This window comes from Procambarus clarkii, chromosome 16 (genome assembly GCF_040958095.1).
Source record: "Procambarus clarkii isolate CNS0578487 chromosome 16, FALCON_Pclarkii_2.0, whole genome shotgun sequence".
Lineage (NCBI taxonomy): Eukaryota > Metazoa > Arthropoda > Malacostraca > Decapoda > Cambaridae > Procambarus > Procambarus clarkii.
Genome location: NC_091165.1, coordinates 11,784,002 through 11,810,603, shown reverse-complemented (window position 1 = coordinate 11,810,603; position 26,602 = coordinate 11,784,002). Strand labels below are relative to the sequence as shown.

The 26,602-nt window shown below is 42.0% G+C and overlaps 1 protein-coding gene across 1 annotated transcript in view; it reads left to right on the top strand.

The window, feature by feature from the left end:
• Positions 1-26,602, top strand: part of LOC123760096 (uncharacterized) — a 114,716-nt gene that overhangs the window by 2,111 nt on the left and 86,003 nt on the right. Inside the window, exons 2-3 of the mRNA XM_069325251.1 lie at positions 16,252-16,397; positions 16,593-16,790. Of these exons, the coding sequence (XP_069181352.1) occupies positions 16,296-16,397; positions 16,593-16,790 (300 nt within the window). The 5' untranslated portion in view covers positions 16,252-16,295. The remainder of the gene's footprint in view (positions 1-16,251; positions 16,398-16,592; positions 16,791-26,602) is intronic.

The following is a 26,602-nucleotide window of genomic DNA, read 5'->3' as shown; positions in this document are numbered from 1 at the left end:
TGGTTTTCGTCTCGCTCCAAGACCCCACCCTCCCCCCCATGCCCTAGACTCTCCAATCTATTTGACCCAAAGAATTACTTTTTCAATTAATATCAGCTTTTCGAAAATCCGGCACTTTAACATAATTTTCTCCTACAGATCTATTCAATTCTACGCTAAATCTGATTTCTCTGTGATCACTGTTCCCTAGCTCATTTCCTATTCCGATGTCATTCATTTGTGTTTCCCTGTTAGTTAACACTAAATCTAAAATATTATTTTCCCTCGTTGGTTCCTTAATGTGTTGCGTAATAAAGCAATCATCAATTAATTCTAGAAAATCTTCTGCTTCAATATTCTCTGTTTTGTTAAACCAATTTATTCCACTAAAGTTAAAGTCACCCATGACACAAATACTGCTAGACCTAGATGCTCTAGATATTTCATCCCATAGGTGCTTTGCTACCATCCTGTCTAAGTTTTATGGCCTGTATATAACTCCTATTAGAAGATTATTTGCTCTTTCGTTTAATTCTATCCAAATAGTTTCTTTGTGGATCAGTTTTGATTCCCTCTTTGAGATTACATTTTAACTTTTCCCTAACATATATGGATACTTCCCTCCTCGTCTAATATATCTATCTGTGTCAAATAGTTTAAATCCATTTATTTGGCATTCAGCTAGTAGTTCTCTATTTTCTACAGTCATCCACGTTTCGGTAAGTGCAATAATATTTATTTTTTTCTGTGTACACAAGAGCATATAAATCGTTTATTTTATTTCTTAGACTTCTACTGTTAGTGTAATATACCCTAAATGTATGGTTATTTTGAGGCCCTTCTCTTTCCGTGGTCATTTTGCCAATTTGTTTCCCCCACAAACACATACTTTTATTACTCATTTCTCCATTTCAATTCCCATACCACTATCTACTAACAGTTTAAACCCAAACCCAAACAAACGCCTCAAATCACTGGTTTCAATGAATTCGCAAGCACAACAACCCCAGCCCTCGATAGATGCACCCCATCCCGAGCATACATTTCATCTCTTCCATAAAAGTGTTCCAAGTTGTCTATGAAAGATATTGCATTTGATTTGCAATATTTTTCCAGCCGGCAATTCCATTCATTTCCCTCTCCCTTTCTTGGAAGAATGCCACATATGATCTGGATTCCCCCCTTGCTCCTAACTAAATCTATGGCTGTCTTATACCTTTGCATCAGTTCCTCACTCCTAACTCGTCCAACATCATTTCCACCTGCACTAATACATATAATGGATTTAGTCCCATTTCCAGCCATAACATCATTCATGTTATTAATAATATCGCCAGTTCCAGCTCCCGGATAGCAAACCATTAACCTGTTTCCCCCTATCTCTGGCACGAAAAGTTCTTTCCAAATATTTTGGAAAGAATTATATTTTGGACCTGGGAATCTCCTACAACCAAAATTCGCTTAGTTACTTCCTTTACTCTCTTAGCACTTTGAGGGACCTGCACTTCGTTGCTTTCCCTTTCGAACGAACTGAAGGCTCACCACAGCACTCATCCTCCAACAGGCAAATGAGTTGGAAACCTTACGGTACCTGTAGGCGACTTTGTTAAAGTCTTCTTAAGACCCCTGTCCTTTACGACTTTCCAAGACGAAGTCTTTTTAATAATGGTCTCCTCCTTTGTTTCTGCCTGCTGTTGTTTCAGCTGTCGTACATCCTCCCGTAGAGAACCCAACTCTGTCCTCAGAGCTCCAACTAGATTCATCAGTTCCTTCACTACAACTTCCATTATTGCTATGAAAATAGTACTACAATCAGAGCTCCAGCTACGCACAACCTCTCACTGTGACTACCTGTGCCTGACAAGTAGTCTCTCAGGCGCAGGTAATAATTTGGGTCTGACGCGGTTGCTTTCAAATTTCTACATGGAATTTTTCGAAAAGAAATTTGTTTCAAAAAGTACCCCTGGAATCATTACATGGTTTAGATATGTTGATGATATTTCTCTAAACGACAGAAAATTTTAGAGTTATGATTCATAAGAACATAAGAATAAAAGTAACTGCGGAAGGCCTATTGGCCTACGAGGCAGCTCCTATCTATAACCACCCAATCCCAATCATAAACATGTCCAACCCACACTTGAAACAATCGCAGGACCCCACCTCTACCACGTTACGCGGTAATTGGTCCCACAAATCAACAACCCTGTTACTGAACCAGTATTTACCTAAGTCTTTCCTAAATCTAAACTTATTCAATTTATTCCCATTGCTTCGTGATCTGTCTTGTGTTGATACTTTTAATACCCTATTAATATTCCCTTTGTTATGTCCATTCATCCACTTGTAAGCCTCTATCATGTCACCCCTAACTCTTCGCCTTTCCAGTGAATGCAATTTAAGCTTTGTCAATCTTTCTTCATATGAAAGATTTCTAATTTGGGGAATTAACTTAGTCATCCTACGCTGGACACGTTCAAGTGAATTTATATTCATTCTATAGTATGGCGACCAAAACTGAACTGCATAATCTAAATGGGGCCTAACCAGAGCAAGATATAGCTGAAGAACCACACCAGGTGTCTTGTTACTAACGCTTCCATTAATAAATCCCAGTGTCCTATTTGCCTTATTACGAACATTCATGCATTGATAATTTTGTTTTAAATTCTTACTAATCATAACTCCCAGATCCCTTTCGCAATCCGACTTCGCAATCTCAACACCATCTAGCTCGTATCTTATAACTCTATCATCATTACCTAGCCTCAGAACTTTACATTTATCAGCATTATACTGCATCTGCCAATCTTTTGGCCATTTCAAAACCCCATTTAGATCAACTTGAAGTGATAGTGAGTCTTCTTCCGTATTAATTTCCCCTACCCTACCGATTTTTGTATCATCTGCAAATTTGCAGATGTTGCTACTCAAACCTGAATCTAAATAATTTATATATATTAAAAACAACAGAGGTCCCAGGACAGAGCCTTGAGGCACTCCACTAACAACATTATCCCACTTTGACTTAACCCCATTTATACTAACTCTCTGTTTCCTTTGGAATAGCCATGACCTAATCCAACTTAATATAGCACCCCGAATACCATGCGCCTCTATTTTTTTAATCAGTCTTTCATGTGGCACTGTATCAAAAGCTTTCCTAAAGTCAAGGTACACTACATCACAATCCTTACCACTATCAACTGCCTCAACTATGCTGGAATAAAAAGATAGCAAATTTGTTAAACATGAACGGCCATTTGTAAAACCATGTTGCGACTCATTTATTAATTTATGGTTTTCAAGATGAAGACGAATTGTATTTTCAATTATTGATTCAAGTAACTTTCCCACAATAGACGTTAGGCTAATTGGCCGATAGTTTGATGCAAGTGATCTATCTCCTTTCTTAAAAATTGCCACCACATTAGCTACCTTCTATGACTCTGGAACTCTGCCTAACTCTATTGATTAATTAAATATGATAGACAGTGGCTCGGAAAGCTCCTCTTTGCATTCATTAAGCACCCTGGCAAACACTTCTTCTGGCTCTGGGGATTTGTTTGGTTTAAGTTTTACTATTTATTTAATTACATCCTCCCTGGTAACTGCTAAACTAGTCAACCTGTCCTCGTCCCCACTCACATAGAATTGTTTGGCTGAAGGCATATTGTTAAGTTCCTTTTTAGTAAATACAGATATAAAAGATTTATTAAAGATACTACTCATCTCCTCGTCATTATCCGTTATTTGACCTGACTCAGTTTTTAATGGACCTATCCTTTCCCTAGTCTTAGTTCGATATGACTGAAAAAAAAAATTTAGGTTTTGTCTTCACTTGCCCTGCTATGCGAACTTCGTACTTTCTTTTTGCTTACCTTATCTCTTTTTTAATATTTCTAACCAGTTGTACGAATTCCTGTTCTAAACTAACTTCCCCTTTCTTAATCCTTTTGTACCACGCTCTCTTTTTACCTATAATGTTCTTCAGATCCTTTGTTATCCACTTTGGATCATTAGTATTCGATCTATTCAATTTATATGGTATACTACGTTCCTGGGCTTTGCTTAGAATATTTTTAAATAGGTTATATTTTGAATCCATATCGAAATCCCCTTTTCCGTCACCTGTCGCTGGGTTCACGTCTAGCCCACACCCCATCCCCAAGATATTCCAATCTATTTGACCCCAAAAAATTCTTAGGCTATTGAAATCAGCTTTTCGAAAATCAGGCACTTTAACAGAATTTTCTCCTACAGATCTATTCCATTCTATGTTAAATCTGATTTCTTTATGATCACTGTTCCCTAGCTCACTCCCTATTTCCATGTCCTTAATTTGTGTTTCCCTGTTAGTTAACACTAAATCTAAAGTATTATTTCCCCGCGTTGGTTCCTTAATATGTTGCGTAAGAAAGCAATCGTCAATTAATTCTAGAAAATCTTCTGTTTCATTATTCCCTGTTTTGTTCACCCAGTTTATTCCACTAAAATTAAAGTCACCCATGACATAAATACTGTTAGATCTAGAAGCTCTAGATATTTCATCCGATAGATGCTTTGCTTCCATTCTGTCTAAATTTGGTGGCCTATATATAACTCCTATTATAATATTATTTGCTCTTTCGTTTAATTCTATCTAAATAGTTTCTGTGTGTGGCTCAGTTTTGATTCCCTCTTTGAGACTACATTTCAAATTGTCTCTAACATATATGGCTACTCCCCCTCCGCGTCTAATATATCTATCTGTGTGAAATAGTTTAAATCCATTTATTTGATATTCAGCTAATAGTTCTCAATTTTCTGCATTCATCCACGTTTCGGTAAGTGCAATAATATCTATTTTTTCTGTACAGACAAGAGCATTTAACTCGTTTATTTTGTTTCTTAGACTTCTACTGTTAGTGTAATATACCCTAAGTGAATTGTTATTTTGAGGCCCTTCTCTTTCCCTGATCATTTTGCCTATTTGTTTCTCCAACAAACACATACTTTTTATTACCTCCTTCCTCCCTATCAATTTCCATACCACTATCTACTAACAGTTTAAACCCAAACAAATGCCTCTTACCACTGGTTCCAACGAGTTCGCAACAGCAATAACCCCAGCCCTCGATATATGCACCCCCATTACGAGCATACATTTTATTTCTCCCATAGAAGTGTTCCCAGTTGTCTATGAAAGATATTGCATTTCATTTGCAATATCTTTCCAGCCGGCAATTGACACCAAGTGCCCTCGACATCCATTTATTCCCAACGTTCTTTCTTGGAAGAATGCCACATATGATCGGGATTCCTCCCATGCTCCTAATTAATTCTATATGAGCCTCTATTTTTTTAATCAGTCTTTCATGTGGCACTGTATCAAAAGCTTTGCTAAAGTCAAGGTACACAACATCACAATCCTTACCTTGAGAGCTTGGTACAAAAGGATTAAGAATGGGGAAGTCAGGTTAGAACAGGAATTCATACAACTGGTTAGAAATGTTAAAAAAGAGATTAGGAAAGCAAAAAGAAACTATGAAGTTCGCATAGCAGAGCAAGCAAAGTCAAATCCTAAAGGTTTTTTTCAGTTATATCGAACTAAGACTAGGGAAAGGATAGGTCCATTAAAATCTGAGACAGGTCAAATAACGGATAATGACAAGGAGATGAGTAGTATTTTTAACAAATATTTTATATCTGTATTTACTAAAGAAGAACTTAACAATATGCCTTCAGCCGAACAAGTCTATGTGGGTGGGGATAAGGACAGGTTGACTAGTTTAGCAGTTACCAGGAAGGATGTAATTAAACAATTAGAAAAACTAAAACCAAACAAATCCCCAGGGCCGGATGAAGTGTTTGCTAGGGTGCTTAAAGAATGCAAAGAGGAGCTTTCCCAGCCACTGTCTACCATATTTAATAAATCAATAGAGTCAGGCAGAGTGCCAGAGTCATGGAAGGTAGCTAATGTGGTACCAATTTTTAAGAAAGGAGATAGATCACTTGCGTCAAACTATCGGCCAATTAGCCTAACGTCTATTGTGGGAAAGTTACTTGAATCAATAATTGCAAATACAATTCGTCTCCATCTTGAAAAACATAAATTAATAAATGAGGCGCAACATGGTTTTACAAATGGCCGTTCATGTTTAACAAATTTGCTAACTTTTTATTCCAGCATAGTTGAGGCAGTTGATAGTGGTAAGGATTGTGATGTTGTGTACCTTGATTTTAGCAATGCTTTTGATACAGTGCCACATGAAAGACTAATTAAAAAAATAGAGGCTCATGGTATTGCGGGTGCTATATTAACTTGGATTAGGGCATGGCTATTCCAAAGGAAACAGAGAGTTAGTATAAATGGGGTTAATTAAGTCAGAGTGGGATAATGTTGTTAGTGGAGTACCTCAGGGCTCTGTCCTTGGACCTCTGTTGTATATAATATATATAAATAATTTAGATTCAGGTTTGAGTAGCAACATTTGCAAATTTGCCGATGAAACGAATATCGGTAGGGAAATTAATTCGGAGGATTACTCACTATCACTTCAAGTTGATCTAGATAGGGTTTTGAAATGGTCAAATGATTGGCAAATGCAGTTTAATGTTGATAAATGTAACGTTCTGAGGCTAGGAAATGATGATAGAGTTACAAGATACGAGCTAGATGGTGTTGAGATTGCGAAGTCGGATTGCGAAAGGGATCTGGGAGTTATGATTAGTAAGAATTTAAAACAAAAGGTTCAATGCATGAATGTTCGTAATAAGGCGAATAGGACACTGGGATTTATTAATCGAAGCGTTAGCAACAAGACATCTGGTGTGGTTCTTAAGCTATATCTTGCTCTGGTTAGGCCCCATTTAGATTATGCAGTTCAGTTTTGGTCGCCGTATTATAGAATGGATATAAATTCACTTGAACGTGTCCAACGTAGGATGACTAAGTTAATTCCCCAAATTAGAAATCTTTCATATGAAGAAAGATTAACAAAGCTTAAGTTGCATTCACTGGAAAGGCGAAGAGTTAGGGGTGACATGATAGAGGTTTACAAGTGGATGAATGGACATAACAGGGGGGATATTAATAGGGTATTAAAAATATCAACACAAGACAGAACATGAAACAATGGGTATAAATTGGATAAGTTTAGATTTAGGAAAGACTTGGGTAAATACTGGTTCAGTAACAGGGTTGTTGATTTGTGGAACCAATTGCCGCGTAACATGGTGGAGGTGGTGTCCCTCGATTGTTTCAAGCGCGGGTTGGACAAGTATATGAGTGGGATTGGGTGGTTATAGAATAGGAGCTGCCTCGTATGGGCCAATAGGCCTTCTGCATTTACCTTTGTTCTTATGTTACCACTATCAACTGCCTCAACTATGCTGGAATAAAAAGACAGCAAATTTGTTAAACATGAACGGCCATTTGTAAAACCATGTTGCGACTCATTTATTAATTTATGTTTTTCAAGATGAAGACGAATTGTATTTTCAATTATTGATTCAAGTAACTTTCCCACAATAGACGTTAGGCTAATTGGCCGATAGTTTGATGCAAGTGATCTGTCTCCTTTCTTAAAAATTGCCACCACATTAGCTACCTTCCATGACTCTGGAACTCTGCGTAACTCTATTGATTAATTAAATATGATAGACAGTGGCTCGGAAAGCTCCTCTTTGCATTCATTAAGCACCCTGGCAAACACTTCTTCTGGCTCTGGGGATTTGTTTGGTTTTAGTTTTACTATTTGTTTAATTACATCCTCCCTGGTAACTGCTAAACTAGTCAACCTGTCCTCGTCCCCACTCACATAGTCTTGTTCGGCTGAAGGCATATTGTTAAGTTCCTTTTTAGTAAATACAGATATAAAATATTTATTAAAGATACTACTCATCTCCTCGTCATTATCCGTTATTTGACCTGACTCAGTTTTTAATGGACCTATCCTTTCCCTAGTCTTAGTTCGATATAACTGAAAAACTCCTTTAGGATTTGTCTTCGTTTGCCCTGCTATGCGAACTTTATAGTTTTTTTTCCTTATCTATTTTTTAACATTTCTAACCAGCTGTGCAAATTCCTGTTCTAAACTGACTTCCCCATTCTTAATCCTTTTGTACCACGCTCTCTTTTTACCTATAAAGTTCTTCAGATCCTTTGTTATCCACTTTGGATCATTAATATTCAATCTATTCAATTTATATGGTATACTACGTTCCTGGGCTTTGCTTAGAATATTTTTAAATAGGTTATATTTTGAATCCACATCGAAATCCCTTTCTACGTCACCTATCGCTGGGTTCACGTCTAGCTCTAAGACCGGCCCACACCTCTTACCCAAGACTTTCCAATTTATTTGACCCAAAAAATTTCTTAGGCTATTGAAATCAGCTTTTCGAAAATCAGGCACTTTAACAGAATTTTCTCCTACAGATCTATTCCATTCTATGCTAAATCTGATTTCTTTATGATCACTGTTCCCTAGCTCACTCTCTATTTCCATGTCCTTAATTTGTGTTTCCCTGTTAGTTAACACTAAATCTAAAATATTATTTCCCCGCGTTGGTTCCTTAATGTGTTGCATAAAAAAGCAATCATCAATTAATTCTAGAAAATCTTCTGCTTCATTATCATAGCAATATGGAAGTTGTAGTGAAGGACCTGGTGACTCTAGTGGGAGCCCTGAGGACAGAGTTGGACTCTCTGCGGGAAGAGGTGCGTCAGCTTAAAAAACAACGAGAAGTAACGAAGGAGGAGACCAGCAGTAAAGGGACCTCGTCTTGGAGAGTTGCGAAAGACAGGGGCCTTAAGAAGACTTTGATAAAGCCGCCTTCAAACGCCATAGCAACTTCAAATTCATTTGACGTTTTGGAGGACGAGTGCTGTGGAGAGACTGTGGATCGCGCAAAAGGGAAAGCAACGAAGAGAAAGGAAGCGCAGGCCCCTCAGAAAGTAAAGGAAGTACCTAAGCAAACATTAGTTGTGGGAGATTCCCAGATAAGGTATTTGGATAGAACGTTTTGTGCTAGAGATAGGGGGAACAGGTTAAGGGTTTGCTATCCCGGAGCTGGCATTGGTGATATTATAAACAACATGAATGATATTATGGCTGGTAATGGGAACAATCCCATTATTTGCATTAGCGTGGGAGGAAATGATGTTGGTCGAGTCAGGAGTGAGGAACTGATTCAGAGGTATAAAACAGCCATAGAGTTAGTTAGGAGCAAGGGAGGAATCCCGATCATATGTGGCATTCTTCCAAGAAAGGGAGTGGGAAATGAATGGATATCGAGGGCACTTGGTGTCAATTGCCGGCTGGAAAGATATTGCAAATCAAATGCAATATCTTTCATAGACAACTGGGAACACTTCTATGGAAGAAATGAAATGTATGCTCGTGATGGGGTGCATCTATCGAGAGCTGGGGTTGTTGCTGTTGCGAACTCGCTAGAAGAAGTGGTTAGAGGTGTTTGTTTGGGTTTAAACTGTTAGTAGATAGAGGTATGGGAATTGATTTGGAGGAAGGAGGTAATAAAAGTATGTGTTTGTGGGAGAAAGGAATTGGCAAAACGATCAGGGAAAGAGAAGGTCCGCAAAATAACAATTCACTTAGGGTATATTACACTAACAGTAGAAGTCTAAGAAATAAAATTAACGAATTAAATGCTCTTGTCTGCACAGAAAAAATAGATATTATTGCACTTACCGAAACGTGGATGAATGTAGAAAATAGAGAACTATTAGCTGAATATCAAATATATGGATTTAAACTATTTCACACAGATAGATATATTAGACGAGGAGGTGGAGTAGCCATATATGTTAGGGACAATTTGAAATGTAGTCTCAAAGAGGGAATCAAAACAGAGCCACACACAGAAACTATTTGGATTGAATTAAACGAAAAAGCTAATAATATTATAATAGGAGTAATATATAGGCCACCAAATTTAGACAGAATGGAAGCAAAGCATCTATGGGATGAAATATCTAGAGCATCTAGATCTAACAGTATTTATGTCATGGGTGACTTTAATTTTAGCGGAATAAACTGGTTGAACAAAACAGGGAATAGTGAAGCAGAAGATTTTCTAGAATTAATTGACGATTGCTTTCTTACGCAACACATTAAGGAACCAACACGGGAAAATAATATTTTAGATTTAGTGTTAACTAACAGGGAAACGCAAATTAATGACATCGAAATAGGGAGTGAGCTAGGGAGCAGTGATCACAAAGAAATCAGATTTAGCATAGAATGGAATAGACCAGTAGGAGAAAATTCTGTTAAAGTGCCAGATTTTCGAAAAGCTGATTTTAATAGCCTAAGAAATTTTTTGGGTCAAATTGATTGGAAAGGCTTGGGTATGGGGTGTGGGCCGGTCTTGGAGCGAGACATGAACCCAGCGATAGGTGACTTAAATGGGGATTTCGATGTGGATTCAATATATAACTTATTTAAGAATATTCTAAACAAAGCACAGGAACGTAGTATACCATACAAATTGAATAGATCGTATACTAATGACCCAAAGTGGATAACAAAGAATTTGAAGAACCTTATAGGTAAAAAGAGAGCTTGGTACAAAAGGATTAAAAATGGGGAGGTCACTTTAGAACAGGAATTCGTACAACTGGTTAGAAATGTTAAAAAAGAGATAAGGAAAGCAAAAAGAAACTATGAAGTTCGCATAGCAGGGCAAGCAAAGACAAATCCTAAAGGTTTTTTTCAGTTATATCGTACTAAGACTAGGGAAAGGATAGGTCCATTAAAAACTGAGACAGGTCAAATAACAGATAGTGATGAAGAGATGAGTAGTATTTTTAATAAATATTTTGTATCTGTATTTACTAAAGAGGAACTTAACAATATGCCTTCAGCCGAACAAGTCTATGTGGGTGGGGACGAGGACAGGTTGACGAGTTTAGCAGTTACCAGGGAGGATGTTCTTAAACAAATAGTAAAACTCAAACCAAACAAATCCCCAGGGCCGGATGAAGTGTTTGCTAGGGTGCTTAAAGAATGCAAAGAGGAGCTTTGTGACCCACTGTCAACCATATTTAATAAATCAATAGAGTCAGGCAGAGTGCCAGAGTTTTGGAAAGTTGCTAATGTGATACCAGTTTTTAAGAAAGGAGATAGATCACTTGCGTCTAACTATCGACCAATTAGCCTAACGTCTATTGTGGGAAAGTTACTCGAATCTATAATAGCAAATAAAATTCGTCTTCATCTTGAAAAACATAAATTAATAATTGAGTCGCAACATGGTTTTATAAATGGCCGTTCATGTTTAACAAATTTGTTATCTTTTTATTCTAGCATTGTTGAGGCAGTTGATAGTGGTAAGGATTGCGATGTTGTATACCTTGACTTTAGCAAAGCTTTTGATACAGTGCCACATGAAAGACTGATTAAAAAAATAGAGTCTCATGGTATTGGGGGTGCTATATTAAGCTGGATTAGGGCATGGCTATACCAAAGGAAACAGAGAGTTAGTATAAATGGAATCAAGTCAGAGTGGGAAAATGTTGTAAGTGGAGTGCCTCAAGGCTCTGTCCTGGGACCTCTGTTGTTTATAATATATATAAATGATTTAGATTCAGGTTTGAGTAGCAACATTTGCAAATTTGCCGATGATACGAAAATCGGTAGGGAAATTAATTCGGAGGAGGACTCACTATCACTTCAAGTTGATCTAGATAGGGTTTTGAAATGGTCAAAGGATTGGCAGATGCAGTTTAATGCTGATAAATGTAAAGTTCTGAGGTTAGGTAATGATGATAGAGTTACAAGATACGAGCTAGATGGTGTTGTGATTGCGAAGTCGGATTGCGAAAGGGATCTGGGAGTTATGATTAGTAAGAATTTAAAACAAAAGGATCAATGCATAAATGTTCGTAATAAGGCAAATCGGACACTTGGATTTATTAATCGCAGCGTTAGTAACAAGACACCTGGTGTGGTTCTCAAGCTATATCTTGCTCTAGTTAGGCCCCATTTAGATTATGCAGTTCAGTTTTGGTCGCCATATTATAGAATGGATATAAATTCACTTGAACGTGTCCAGCGTAGGATGACTAAGTTAATTCCCCAAATTAGAAATCTTTCATATGAAGAAAGATTAACAAAGCTTAAGTTGCATTCACTGGAAAGGCGAAGAGTTAGGGGTGACATGATAGAGGTTTACAAGTGGATGAATGGACATAACCGGGGGGATATTAATAGGGTATTAAAAGTATCAACACAGGACAGAACACGAAACAATGGATATAAATTGGATAAGTTTAGATTTAGGAAAGACTTGGGTAAATACTGGTTCAGTAACAGGGTTGTTGATTTGTGGAACCAATTGCCGCGTAACATTGTGGAGGTGGGGTCCCTCGATTGTTTCAAGCACGGGTTGGACAAGTATATGAGTGGGATTGGGTGGTTATAGAATAGGAGCTGCCTCGTATGGGCCAATAGGCCTTCTGCAGTTACCTTTGTTCTTATGTTCTTATTATTCCCTGTTTTGTTCACCCAGTTTATTCCACTAAAATTAAAGTCACCCATGATTCATGCCAGATTCTGGCACGAATCTTCTCGATATTCGTAATGTTTTTCTTCATTGAAGCAGGAAGTTTAAAAATTAACTCTACAAAGTTCATTTGTACTTTTGATTTGTGTCTGACACCTAGTAATGCGTTTCGTTAGGTCTCATAATAACGTAAGAACTAAGGTAACTGCAGAAGGCCGATTGGCCCATACGAGGCAGCTCTTATTTATACCTACTCATTCCCACTCATATATATGTCCAACCGAAGCTTGAAACAATCGAGGGACCCCACCTCCACCATCGTACGCGGTAATTGGTTCCACAAATCAACAACCCTGCTACCGAACCGGTATTTACCCAAGTCTTTCCAAAATCTAAACGTATACAATTAATACCCATTGTTTCGTGTTCTGTCTTGTGTTGATACTTTTAAACCCTATTAATATCCCCTTTGTTGTATCCATTCATCCACTTGTAAACCTCTATCATGTTACGTCTAACTCAAAAAGCTACATAACAGACTAAATTGTGCACGAATGAATTTCAGAAGAGATAGAACCGAAACTAATCAAGGACTTCTTAGAGCTGTCCGAGATCATGTGCACGAAGAAACAGCAAAAATCAGAGAAGGAAAATGGCTCGAGTGGTGTGCCAAGCTAAATCAGCATACATCCTTGGGCAACATCTGAAGGCAGATCAACAAGGCCCAAGGAAAATCTCCTCCTGCTCCGCCGCATCATGTTCATCCAGAGCAAGAAGCGGAAAGGTTAGCAAATCTATTTGCTTCTTGAGCCAGTTCCACTCAACTTCCTCAAGCAACTGACCCACCAACAAAGACTTCAAGCAGCAAGATGGAAAAAAAATAGATGATGACCTGACGAACTAGACCAACCTTTCAGTCTGAAAGAACTCAGAAGAGCTACAAAGAAAACTAAAAATACAGCTCCAGGCGAGGACAAAATCACTTACAACATGCTGGCCAAGCTAGGAGAAAAGGGGTGAAGACGCCTTCTTGAATCTTATTAACAGAGTATGGGTGACAAGAACTCGACCACTCTCTTGGAACAGTGCAATTATAGTTCCCATTCCAAAACCTAAAGACAAAGGAAATCCAAGACCCATCTCATTAACACGCTGTCTGGCCAAAACAGCAGACAGAATGGATCTTAATCGAATTGAATAGAAAGCCAATCCACTACACCAAAATATGTTTGCTTACAGAAAAGTTGTTGGAATCACAAAATGCCTTACCTCCCTCCTGGATCATATCAATGACAAAACTGGAATCCTTATTTTTCAAGACCTTGAAAAAGCCTTCGAGTTAGCCAATGCTCCAGCTACACTGTGAGGCTTTGTGGATAAGGAAATCAAAGGACACGCTCTTGTCTTTGCCAAAGGAAACCTGCTTAAGCGAGAATCTAAAGTCAAATTATAAGGAAAAACATCGACCTCAAAGAGGCTGCAAAATGAAACATCGCAGGAAGGAATACTAAGCCCCTTCCTCTTCAACTGTCTCAAGGAATAATTCATGAAGCTCAAGTTACCAAAAGCCAAACTACTTAACTATGCAGACGACTTTGTGGTCATCATCAATGGCAAGGCGCAAGGAACCATGCACAAAAATGCCTAGATATTATCAGCAGGGAAAGCGGAATGCATAGCAGTGAAAATAAACAGCAATAAAACAAAATCCATGGCTGTTACAATGAGAACTGAAGACATCAGACTCGCAATACAAGGACATGAAATTGAGTGGATTACCTCTTTTCAATACCTAGGAGTCATAATAGACAGTCGGTTGAAATTAATTCAAGAAATTGAATATCTTCGGCAACGTTATAAAGCCAGAAACTCAGCTTTGCGCTCCCTGGCAAGTCTTAGAGATGGTGCATCCCTACCAGTACTCAAAATGTACTACGTTCAAGGAGTTAGGTCATTCATTGACTCTGCTGCTTCTGCTCTAACATCCCTCAGTGATAACCAATGAGAGAAACTGGAAGTGTCTCAAAATGATGCTCTCAGAACAATGCTGGGAGCACCTATATGGACGCGTACAGAGAATCTAAGAAGGGAAACCAACTTACCAGCATTAGAAAACAGGATCAAACAAAAGATAGCCACCATAACAGCAAAACCTGTTAGAACCACCGCCAGACTGCCAATCAAAGACAGCATACACAGATCGCTTCAGAGAAACCTTCTATATAAAACAAGTGCATAGACGGATAATCTGGTCAAGATTCTAGAGGAAGTGGGCTTGAAATGGACCATTAAAAACAAAGGGTAAAATTAACCGTATCAACACTTTCGGCAGCCTTCTCCATGGGAAGAATCGAGTCTAAAGATAATCATTGAAGGATTACCAGTTAAAAAATCAGCATGTGACTCGCAGAGGCTTGGAGCATCTCAAGACCTACAAAGACTCACATCTTCACAGACGGATCAGTTGATTAAGAAAGAGGTTCTGCAGGGGCAGCAGTTTACACTACCAACCATGAAGCTTACTGGAGCATGAATAGTTGGTGCTCAACATTGCAAACAGAATTATATGCCCTGAAGCAGGCCATAAACTATACAATTGAGAATAATTTACATGATGTCATCATTCATACCGACTCTAAATCTTCGCTCCAGGCATTGTTATCCAGTCAGCACAGAGATAATATACAACTCCTCACAGAAATCCAACATATAGGAAAAGAAGCCCATAATCTGGGACTGTCAATCATCATAAACTGGATAGCAAGTCACATTGGCATAGATGGTAATGAAAAGGCAGACTCACTAGCAAAATCTGCTACTGTTCTACCTGTTGTACAGGTTCAAATACCTCCAAGTTTTTCACAGTTTATGGAGCAAATCAAGAAGAAAATACTCCAACTATCAAAAGTCGCCACAGAGCCAAAGTAGCGGAAGGAAGATCCACTGAGATATGATACTAACAAGCTGCTGGGTACTCCTCTTTCAAGCCTGGCAAAAAGATATCCAGAGACATTGCATTAATGTCTTTATTAATGTCTTTATTCTTTATTAATGTCTTTATTAATCTTTATTAATGTCTAATCTTCTGTTATCAATGAATCTATCAATGATTTTGGTGTTACTCGTCAAAATATCCCTGATGATCGTCTCGTTGTGTGTAGCGAATATATATTCCTTGATAAGGCCTGTTTTTTGTGCATTGTTAATCGCCTAGAGAGAGACGTTGTTGTCTTGCCTATATACTGAGTATACCGAGGCAAGACAACAGTTCTTCTAGCCGTCCAAGTTCTTCTAGCCATAGTAAAAAGAGGTACTTTAGTTATTGAAGAAAGATTCACCCCTCACAAGCACACCCTCATTCTATCATAAGTTTTCTTTGAACCAGGACTCACCACCTAGGAACAAATCTTAACATCTTCCCCACAACATCGTAGATTTGGGCCTTAAAAAAGGCGCCTGCATTATAAGATCTGTATAAGATGCTTACAGTAACTGCATTGATTCAGCCTCTAGTTTCTGTAATCCCATGATGACTGCTTTGAAATTACTCATGTGACTTCCAAGAAGATTCACTGTAACTCCTACGTCCTAAGCTATTCACAAAAACGTAATGTCTTATGTCATGGATTATGACTGTTATATTAAGGTATATCAATATGGTATCTCAACTCTTACCGTTAACCAAGCTTGAGTAAATATATTGCGAATAACGATATTGCTCAGTATAATTTGTATCAAAATATTTAATTTATTGTTCTGTAGGGTATTGGAACCCTCACGTTCAGGTCTGCAAGAACTCGGGAGTCATGATGAGCTTCACTGAGCAGGAATATTTGGGGCTGACCCTTGAACACCTGGACGACGTTTGTGACCTTCTTGTAAATCATTTCTATCCGCGAGACATTATAGTAAGTCGGTCGTAAGTTATCGTACACCTGGCATGGTACTTGGTAGAATTTTCAAATACTTATACTAATCAGAAAAAAAATCAATATGTTACTGAGAAGATTACAAAATTTTCCAAAGTCAAATTTAATGAGCATGCATAATTTACTGTAACCAATTATTTTTCTACATTTTTAAATTGTCCTGAATCATTGCAGACTTTAGGGCTGGGTTTAAGCCCAGAAAACAGGCTGACTCTCGACCTTCCTCACATACGGACATGCTTGGCATCTGGGCTTTCAGTGGGCGCTAGAGAAAAATCAACACGGCGGCTGGTTGGAGTACTTCTGAATTACATATTCATTGCTGACTCTACACCGAAGCAAACTTTAAAAAATTACACCACTGAAGCTGAGGTAAGTTGGTGTACAAGTAATTATACAATGCCACATGAAGGCCAGTGTTCTACCGTCATTAATGCAGGACCTGAAGGTTCTAATCTGGTTGAGAGAATACAGACCAAAAGTGTCAGAGAAGCTACAGGGACGCAGCTTAATTAAATTTTGGCTGCAAGAAGAACATCACTCTATTGTATAATTAACAACATAAAAACAGTGTATCTTCAACAGATTTTGTGCCCTGAGCATTAAACAGAAATATTCCTATATACTCTAATGAGGTAGAGAAATATACTCTTGACTTTAGGAAAACTTGCATTATTTAATAAACAAGACATTAAAACTAAGCAACCCGTTCTCGCTATAACATAGTACCTACGTAACTAAAAGCTAGTAGTGTAAAGTGTGACTAGAACCGCGCACACCACCTGCCCAGGTGGCTCTATTAAAGTCAGCTGGGCAGGTGGTGCGCAGGTGTCTAGTCACACAGGGTTTTGGGGGGAATTTTCCCGGAAGTTTGGCGCGTTTCGGACGCGTGTGAGCGTCCGGTGTTATGGTATGTGGTCAGGAAAGATGAGAGGTCATGTTGTTGAGTGCCAGGTGGTGCGCGTCGTCGTCGTCGCAGCGCGTCGTCGTAGTCGCAGAGGGTTTGGGAGGGTAATTTCCCGGATGTTATGACGCGTGGCATCCGGACAGGCGTCACTTGAGAGAGTGTCATGTTGGGGTTGGAAGCTAAGTGGTTGGTATGCAGTCATGTAGGGAGGAAGAGGAGGGGGGAGAGGAGGAGTGAAGGTTATGTTGTGAAGGGAGGGGGGAGCCTCAATACCTGAGAGGATATCAATGACGTCCATTAGTTCTCCCCCTACATGGGCAGGAAGTGTTGAGGGGAGCGTGAGAGACCAGGGTCTTAAGATTGGAGGGGGAGAAGGAGGGGAAAGGGAGGTAACAGCGGGCAGTGGGTTTGTGTGTGAAAGTAGTCATTATTTTTTCTTAAAGAATGACAGTTTTATGTACCCTCCCTGCTTCCAGAGCGCTAAGGATATGTGGGCTATACCTACCACATAGCTATGAAGAGTGACACCACATGTCCACATGGGTTACCTCTTCAAAGGCTGAGGCCTAACTGTTGCGAATGTCATCATCAACCTCTAACATAGTCAGTCAGTCATGCCCCCCCCCCTCCATCCACATAGCAGGACATACCCACTTACCACCACCACCACCACCACCACACTGCGGGGAGTGACAGCAATATGGCATACCATACTCTCTCATGACACAGCTCTCACCGGCACATAGCATTGAGTGTGACAATGTTCTTTCTCAAAGGTGAACCATGAGCGCAACATACAAATTCCAAAATGCAGTCCTGGGAGTTTGACACACATTGATTAACAAGCTATCTGATTATTTATACAGCTTCTCTCTCTCTACATTATATGCGGGTTACATAGTGTGTCAAGAACTCTCTCTCTCTCTCTCTCTCTCTCTCTCTCTCTCTCTCTCTCTCTCTCTCTCTCTCTCTCTGTCTCTCTCTGTCTCTCTCTGTCTCTCTCTGTCTCTCTCTGTCTCTCTCTGTCTCTCTCTGTCTCTCTCTGTCTCTCTCTGTCTCTCTCTGTCTCTCTCTGTCTCTCTCTGCCTCTCTCTGCCTCTCTCTGCCTCTCTGTCTCTCTCTGTCTCTCTCTCTCTCTCTCTCTCTCTCTCTGTCTCTCTCTGTCTCTCTCTGTCTCTCTGTCTCTCTGTCTCTCTGTCTCTCTGTCTCTCTGTCTCTCTGTCTCTGTCTCTCTGTCCCGCTCTAAAGTCCACCACACGTCTCTTCACTTAGTAAACTCAAAGTCCGGAGGTTAGCGTTTACTAAAAGAGAGAAACATTTCACATCATCACGGAGACGCGATCTCTACCTACAAATTATTCTTGTTAACTGTGATCACATCATCTGCTGGCTCAAATAAATATCATTGAAATGTATGCATGTTTACTCAATCTCCATCACCTCTTCGTCCTACATCCATTACTGCTGTGCAGAGGTTGTATCACACACAACAGGCGTTATCATAGCAAGACTCCTGAATGAATGAATCGGCAGCCCCTCTCGCTGAGGTCCAACCTTCGTGCCGGTTTGTGCTGTAGTGAGATGGAGGATGTAATGGGCCGGCCTTATCCTCTCCCCATCCACCATACCCACACCCCTACCACCCCCCTCCATGCCCGAACCATCACTGCTCCCTTCCCAGACCGGATGTTCTGTTCTAAGCTTTAGTATCATCATTCTTTGCTGAAATAGCATTTTTTTTAAGAATATCCAGTCATAAGCTGGTCTTCAATCTTATTATTATAACAAATCATAATTTGCTGTTCTCTCTCTCTCTCGCTCTGTCTCTGTCTCTCTGTCTCTCAGTCACTCTCTCTCTCTCTGTCTCTCTGTCTCTCTGTCTCTCTGTCTCTCTGTCTCTCTGTCTCTCTGTCTCTCTGTCTCTCTGTCTCTCGGTCTCTCTCTCTCTCTCTCTCTCTCTCTCTCTCTCTCTCTCTCTGTCTCTCTGTCTCTCTGTCTCTCTGTCTCTCCAGATCATTTAGTAGTTGGGGAAAGTAACATCATTTCCTTTCTCCTGCTGCCGCTGTTCACGTATCTTTCTCCATCAAGGCTGTCTCTCTTAAGACCTACATCATCCAATGTAAACACCAATCGATGAGAATAAGACCGGTGAGTCGATAGTGAAATAGGTCTGGGTTAAGTCTGTTTTTCAGTTCTTGTAACACAGTCAATGTAGCGTAATGGGAAACCAGTCTTTCTACTGCCTACATAAATAGCGTTTGAAAATGTATGCAAGTCTAGACAAACTCCTATAGCCCTTACATTCTAACACAAATAAAATATTAGCACACGATTGCATCGCATTATATCATCATTAAGTAACGTAGAGATCAACTTTCTGGCTGTTGTCCGAATATCATTATTGAAATGTGAACTCATTTAGCCAAACACAGTATCTCCATTACATCTCATAGCATATGAATATTGACCTATACCAGTTTAGCCCTCTGTAACACAATGTAACGTAACGTAACGTAACGCAATCAACTTTGCAGCCCAAAATGACATTTTTAAATAAAGTACAACTTAGTCCATCTTCGTTACATCTCTCACCATATAGACATATGGTGTTAGCATATTAGGTGAAAAAAATAGTTGATTTCAATTCTTAGCATGTTCTTCACATGTTCAGTGTTCATTCTTGTATTCCCTATGTTCCCTATCATGTCTTCTTATTCTCTATAAGTTCATATTCCCTGCATGTTCACTCTATTCATCAACTTTTTCTTACATGTTTTCTGTGTTCACCGTATGTTCACTGTGTTCATTCCCCTACTTAACCTCAATTTTTTTTTATGTTCTTTGTTTCTTTAAACCAATTTGTTTCTTCCATTCACTAACTAGTTCTTTGTCAAATAATATTATACTGCAATACAGTCCCCTCAACAATTTTAATCACCCAGTTTTTATTTACAATCTATGTCAAAGTAATTCTCGTCGTCAACTTAATAGTTCTACCAACCCCGTTCTTAAACAAATCTACACTTTATTCAGTTCCAAATTTACAAAGACAAACCTTTCTTGTAACTTGTTAACTAAAAATCTTTCACCAATCAACTAAGTAAGTAAGTAATTATCAAAAGAAGGCACCAAACCGGGAAGGCTATGTAGCACCATCAAATACGCAAAATAATCAGAGGGCGCTAAATATCACCAAGGATGCCAATACGAGAACAAAAACGCATAAGGCGAACGATATCAAAAGTATCCGAGTCACCAAGAATTCTATCGAGGGACAGGTGACCGCGAGGGGCGGTCGGAAAGCAAGACACACGCTCGTCCTGGAAGTCAGGACATTCAAGAAGGACATGCACGACCGTAAGAGGGACAATGCAACTAGGACAATAAGGAGCAGGGCGGCGCTCCATCAAGTGACCATGGGTTAAGCGAGTATGGCCAATACGCAACCTCGCCAGAGCTGTTTCCCACAGCCGGTTAGGGTGGAAGGAGGACGGCCACGAGGAAACACAACATTTAAGAGTACGTAGCTTGTTACCAGTAATAGACAACCAAGAAGCCTGCCAACGGGTAAGGACTGAGGAATGGATAACCGGGTAAAAGTCGGAATACGGAATGCCTTTACGAGAGATGGGACAAGAGCGGACAGCTTCCTTAGCGGCAGCATCCGCACGCTCATTTAAAGACACGCCAATATGGCTGGGAACCTAACAAAACTCAACCGACTTAAATTTACTGTGAACGAGAAACAGCCAATGCTGGATCTCGACAACTACCGGATGAACTGGATTAAGGCACCCGAGAGCCATGAGGGCACTACGAGAGTCAACAACAACCACAAAGGAAGACTGACAACGAGAAAGCAGGAGACGAAGAGCATAGAGAATAGCATAAAGTTCCGCTGTAAAGATGCTAGTCTCCGGAGGCAAGCGACACATATAAGTGCGATCAGGAAAAACAACAGAGTAGCCAACACCGTCCGCTGACTTAGACCCATCGGTGAAGACAGAAACGGAGCGGGAGTGAGAAGAAAAGTGCTCGAGGAAAAGGCGTTTTAGAACTGTAGGAGGGGTAAAAGCTTTAGTGATACGAGTCAAGGATGTACAAAACCGCGGAAGAGGGACCCTCCACGGGGGGCAAAGAAGGAACAACACGAGGAGAAACATCAGAAATACGAACGGAAAGAGAATCCTGTAGGCGAGATAACCGGACAGAAAGAGGGAGGTGGTGAAGAGGAACAGGAACCGCAGGAGGGGTAAAAGTTAAAGCACGACAGAGGCGAGAGGAAGGATGTTGCAAGGACCGCGCAAGATAGCGAAGACAGTAGCGATCACGGCGGTCCTGGAGAGACAGGAAGCCAGTGTCAACATACAAGCTAAGGACGGGAGTCGAACGAAAGGCACCAGAACTGAGGCGCAACCCAGTATGGTGCAAAGCATCAAGACGGCGAAGAGTAGAAGGAGAAGTAAGTAAGTAATTATCAAAAGAAGGCACCAAACCGGGAAGGCTATGTAGCACCATCAAATACGCAAAATAATCAGAGGGCGCTAAATATCACCAAGGATGCCAATACGAGAACAAAAACGCATAAGGCGAACGATATCAAAAGTATCCGAGTCACCAAGAATTCTATCGAGGGACAGGTGACCGCGAGGGGCGGTCGGAAAGCAAGACATACGCTCGTCCTGGAAGTCAGGACATTCAAGAAGGACATGCACGACCGTAAGAGGGACAATGCAACTAGGACAATAAGGAGCAGGGCGGCGCTCCATCAAGTGACCATGGGTTAAGTGAGTATGGCCAATACGCAACCTCGCCAGAGCTGTTTCCCACCGCCGGTTACGGTGGAAGGAGGACTGCCACGAGGAAACACAACATTTAAGAGTACGTAGCTTGTTACCAGTAACAGACAACCAAGAAGCCTGCCAACGGGTAAGGACTGAGGAATGGATAACCGGGTAAAAGTCGGAATACGGAATGCCCTTACGAGAGATGGGACAAGAGCGGACAGCTTCCTTGGCGGCAGCATCCGCACGCTCATTTAAAGACACACCAATATGGCTGGGAACCCAACAAAACTCAACCGACTTAAATTTACTATGAACGAGAAACAGCCAATGCTGGATCTTGACAACCACTGGATGAACCGGATTAAAGGACCCGAGAGCCATGAGGGCACTACGAGAGTCAACAACAACTACAAAGGAAGACTGACAACGAGAAAGTAGGAGACGAAGAGCATAGAGAATAGCATAAAGTTCCGCTGTAAAGATGCTAGTCTCCGGAGGCAAGCGACACATATAAGTGCGATCAGGAAAAACAACAGAGTAGCCAACACCGTCCGCTGACTTAGACCCATCGGTGAAGACAGAAACGGAGCGGGAGTGAGAAGAAAAGTGCTCGAGGAAAAGGCGTTTTAGAACCGTAGGAGGGGTAAAAGCTTTAGTGATACGGGTCAAGGAAGTACAAAACCGCGGAAGAGGGACCCTCCACGGGGGCAAAGAAGGAACAACACGAGGAGAAACATCAGAAATACGAACGGAAAGAGAATCCTGCAGGCGAGATAACCGGACAGAAAGAGGGAGGTGGTGAAGAGGAACAGGAACCGCAGGAGGGGTAAAAGTTAAAGCACGACAGAGGCGAGAGGAAGGATGTTGCAAGGACCGCGCAAGATAGCGAAGACAGTAGCGATCACGGCGGTCCTGGAGAGACAGGAAGCCAGTGTCAACATACAAGCTAAGGACGGGAGTCGAACGAAAGGCACCAGAACTGAGGCGCAACCCAGTATGGTGCAAAGCATCAAGACGGCGAAGAGTAGAAGGAGAAGCAGACGAGTAAGCAGGGCAACCATAATCGAGCTTAGACAGGACGAGAGAAGAATGTAAAGCAAGGAGAGTGCGCCTATCTGCCCCCCAAGAAGTATGGGACAAGACCCGAAGGAGGGTAAGGGCCTTAGAGCACTCAACACGGAGGTAACAGATATGGGGAGACCAAGACAAACGAGTGTCAAGGAATAACCCCAAAAGCTTCGCGGAATCTTTGTATTCAAGGGGATGACCATAAAGTGACAAAGAGGGACGAAGAACAACCCGTTTCCGCGTAAAAGTCATGGCACAAGTCTTAGAAGTAGAGAACTTGAAGCCATGACCTGCGGCCCAAGACGACACGGCATCAATCGCAAGTTGAAGCCGGCGTTGAAGGAGAGGCGAATCATCACCCTGACAACAAAGGGTAAGATCATCGACATAGAGAGCGGAGAAGACACCAGAAGGAAGAGAGGAAAGAAGACCATTGAGGGCAACCAGAAAAAGAGTAGTGCTCAGAACACTACCCTGGGGCACACCTTCGTATTGCTGAAAAGAGGGAGAGAGAGCGGTACCAAGGCGCACCCGAAAGGAACGACGAGAGAGGAAGCTGCGGAGAAAGAGAGGGAGATGACCACGAAGGCCAAAAGAATGAAGTTGAGATAGGATATGATAACGCCAAGTGGTGTCGTAAGCCTTTTCTAGGTCAAAAAGGACGGCAACAACGGAGGTCTTCGCAGCAAAAGCAGTACGAATATAGACCTCCAAGTTCACCAGGACATCTGTCGTGCTGCGGCACTTGCGGAAACCAAATTGAGAAGGGGAGAGGAGGTGATGGTGTTCCAGGAACCACATCAGACGAACGTTAACCATACGTTCAAAGAGTTTGCAGACACAACTTGTGAGAGCAATAGGGCGAAAGTCCTTAGGGGAAGTACCCAGAGACCCCGGTTTGCGAACAGGGAGGACAACGGCATCGAGCCAGTCCTCAGGGACTGACGACGACTCCCAGATCCGATTATACAGACTCAGTAAATACTGAGACGTGCTCGGAGGGAGATGGCGAAGCATCTCATAATGAATACCATCGGAGCCCGCCGCCGTAGAACCGCAGAGGGCCAGGGCAGAACGAAGTTCAGAGAGAGAGAAGGGATCATTATAGGGAAGCTGAAGATGAGTGCAGAAATCTAAAGGACGAGACTCAAGGACAGGTTTACGAAGAAGGAAAGATTGGGGAAGATGAAGACCAGAGCTAACAGAAGAAAAGTGGGAACCCAGTTCGGAAGCGACCTGCAACGGGTCCGCCACAAGAGTATCATGGAGGTGAAGGACCGGTGAAACATCGGGAACGAACTTACCCGCTATCTTGCGGATACGCTTCCAGATCTGGGCCAGAGGGGTTTCGGACGTAATTGTCGAGACATAAGATGCCCAACATTCACGTTTAGCCGTACGGATGGCCCTACGGGCCACCGCACTCGCTTTCCGAAAGAAAAGAAAAGAATCGGTCGTCTGCCTACGGCGGTACTTCTTCCAGGCTGCACGCTTACAGCGGACAGCCCGAGCACAGTCCGCATTCCACCAGGGAACGCACTTCCGTGGACCCCGAGAGGAAGAGCGAGGAATAGAGCGGAGGGCAGCGTCGAAGACAGTGTCAGGAAAAAGGAGGAGAGCGCGAGAGAGGGGCAGAAGGGAGAGGTCAGAGAGAGTAGCACTGAGGGAAAATAGGGTCCAGTCCGCCTTAGCAAACTGCCACCTAGGGAAAGAGAGGGAAGGGCGAAAAGAGAAAAAGGAAACAAGGATGGGGAAATGATCACTTCCATGGAGGTCATCAAGAACCTGCCATGTGAAATCTAAGTAAAGAGAAGAAGAGCAGAGAGAAAGATCAAGACAAGAAAGGGTGCGAGTTCGAGAGTCCAAATGAGTGGGCTCACCAGAATTCAGAAGACAGGGAAGAAGAGAGGAGAAACGGCTCAAGGAGGCGACCCCGGGTATTCGTCAGAACGTCACCCCAAAGAGAATGACGACAATTGAAGTCACCCAGCAGGAGCACAGGCTCCGGCAAGGAGTCTAGGAGGTGTTTCAAATCAGGAAGAGAGAGCGGGACACTCGGGGGGAGATAAATGGAACAAACTGTGTACCATTTCCCCACAAAGATACGAGCAGCAGAACAATGGAGAGGCGAAGGAAAAAGTAAAGGAACAAAGGGAACATCAGCCCGAATCAAGAGAGCAGAAGAATTAGAAGCCCCAGCAATGGCTGGGGGGGGGGGGAGAGAAAGGAATAGCCACGAAAACGACCAGGACGAGCACCAAGCATCGGCTCCTGGAGACAGACACAAAGGGGCGAAAACCGCGAAACCAGAAGTTGGAGTTCGAGGAAATTGGCGTAATAACCTCGAACGTTCCATTGAAGAATGGACAACGACGAGAAGAGAAAGGACAAAAACAGAGAACAAGGAAGAAACAAAGGCGAAAGACCAACAGAGCACGTTAAAGAATATCAGGGTCGGGATCAGGGTCAGCAAAGTCAGGGTTAGGGGGCATGGGTAAACTGAGCAAAGACGGAGGGAAGGAAACGGGAGAACAGATCAGAGGTGGGCGGGCAGGGTCCAGAGGAGGAGGAGGAGGAGGAGGAGGAGGAGACAACGGAGAGGAGCAGTCAAGGACAGCAGCAGGAAGAGGGGGAGTAGAAAGAGAGGAGCGCACCCCAGCAAGAGCAGCAACCGAAAGGGAAGCAGGGGCCAAAGAAACCTCCATAGCAGGAACAGGGGGCGCAAGCACTGAAACGGGAGGGGAAGGAGCAACAGAGCCAGAAGGAGGAGCTGAGGAAGAAAGCGAAGCCTTCTTACCCGCCGGGGAAGAGGAAGGAGAGGAGCCAGGCTTACGCTTCTGACTTAAAGAGACCGGTGTCCCAGCAACTACGTACCGGGCAACGGATTCCAGTGTCTCAACAGGAGAAGCCGAACGAGAGCACACACGACGGCCGTTAGGAGAGCGATGGACATCCGCCCGCACCGACAGGCGGCGGGGAGAGCCGATAGATGGAGGAAGAGGATGGGAAGGAGGATCGGAGGGGGACGAGGAAGGAGACACAGAAGACACGACAGACCGGGTAGAAGGAAGGGGAACCCCAGACAGAGGACCAGGAGGAGGATCCTTCGGGAGAGAACCCAAAGGGACAGAGGAGGGGGCAGTGGGCGCATCAGGGTCCAAGGCCTGGAAACGGTTGTGAGTCTGAGGAAGGCGGGAAGGACGAGGAGAGGAAGAGCGCAACACGCGAGCATAAGAGATATTAGCATAAGGCGGGAGCCGGCGAACCTGGCGCCTTGCCTCAGGAAAAGATAAACGCTCCCGGTGCTTCAAGTTGAGGACGGCTGCCTCAAGCTTGTAATGGACACACGCACGGGAGAAGGTAGGATGGGCCTCACCGCAGTTGAGGCAACGAGCCTGGGGAGAAGCGCACTCCGACTTAGA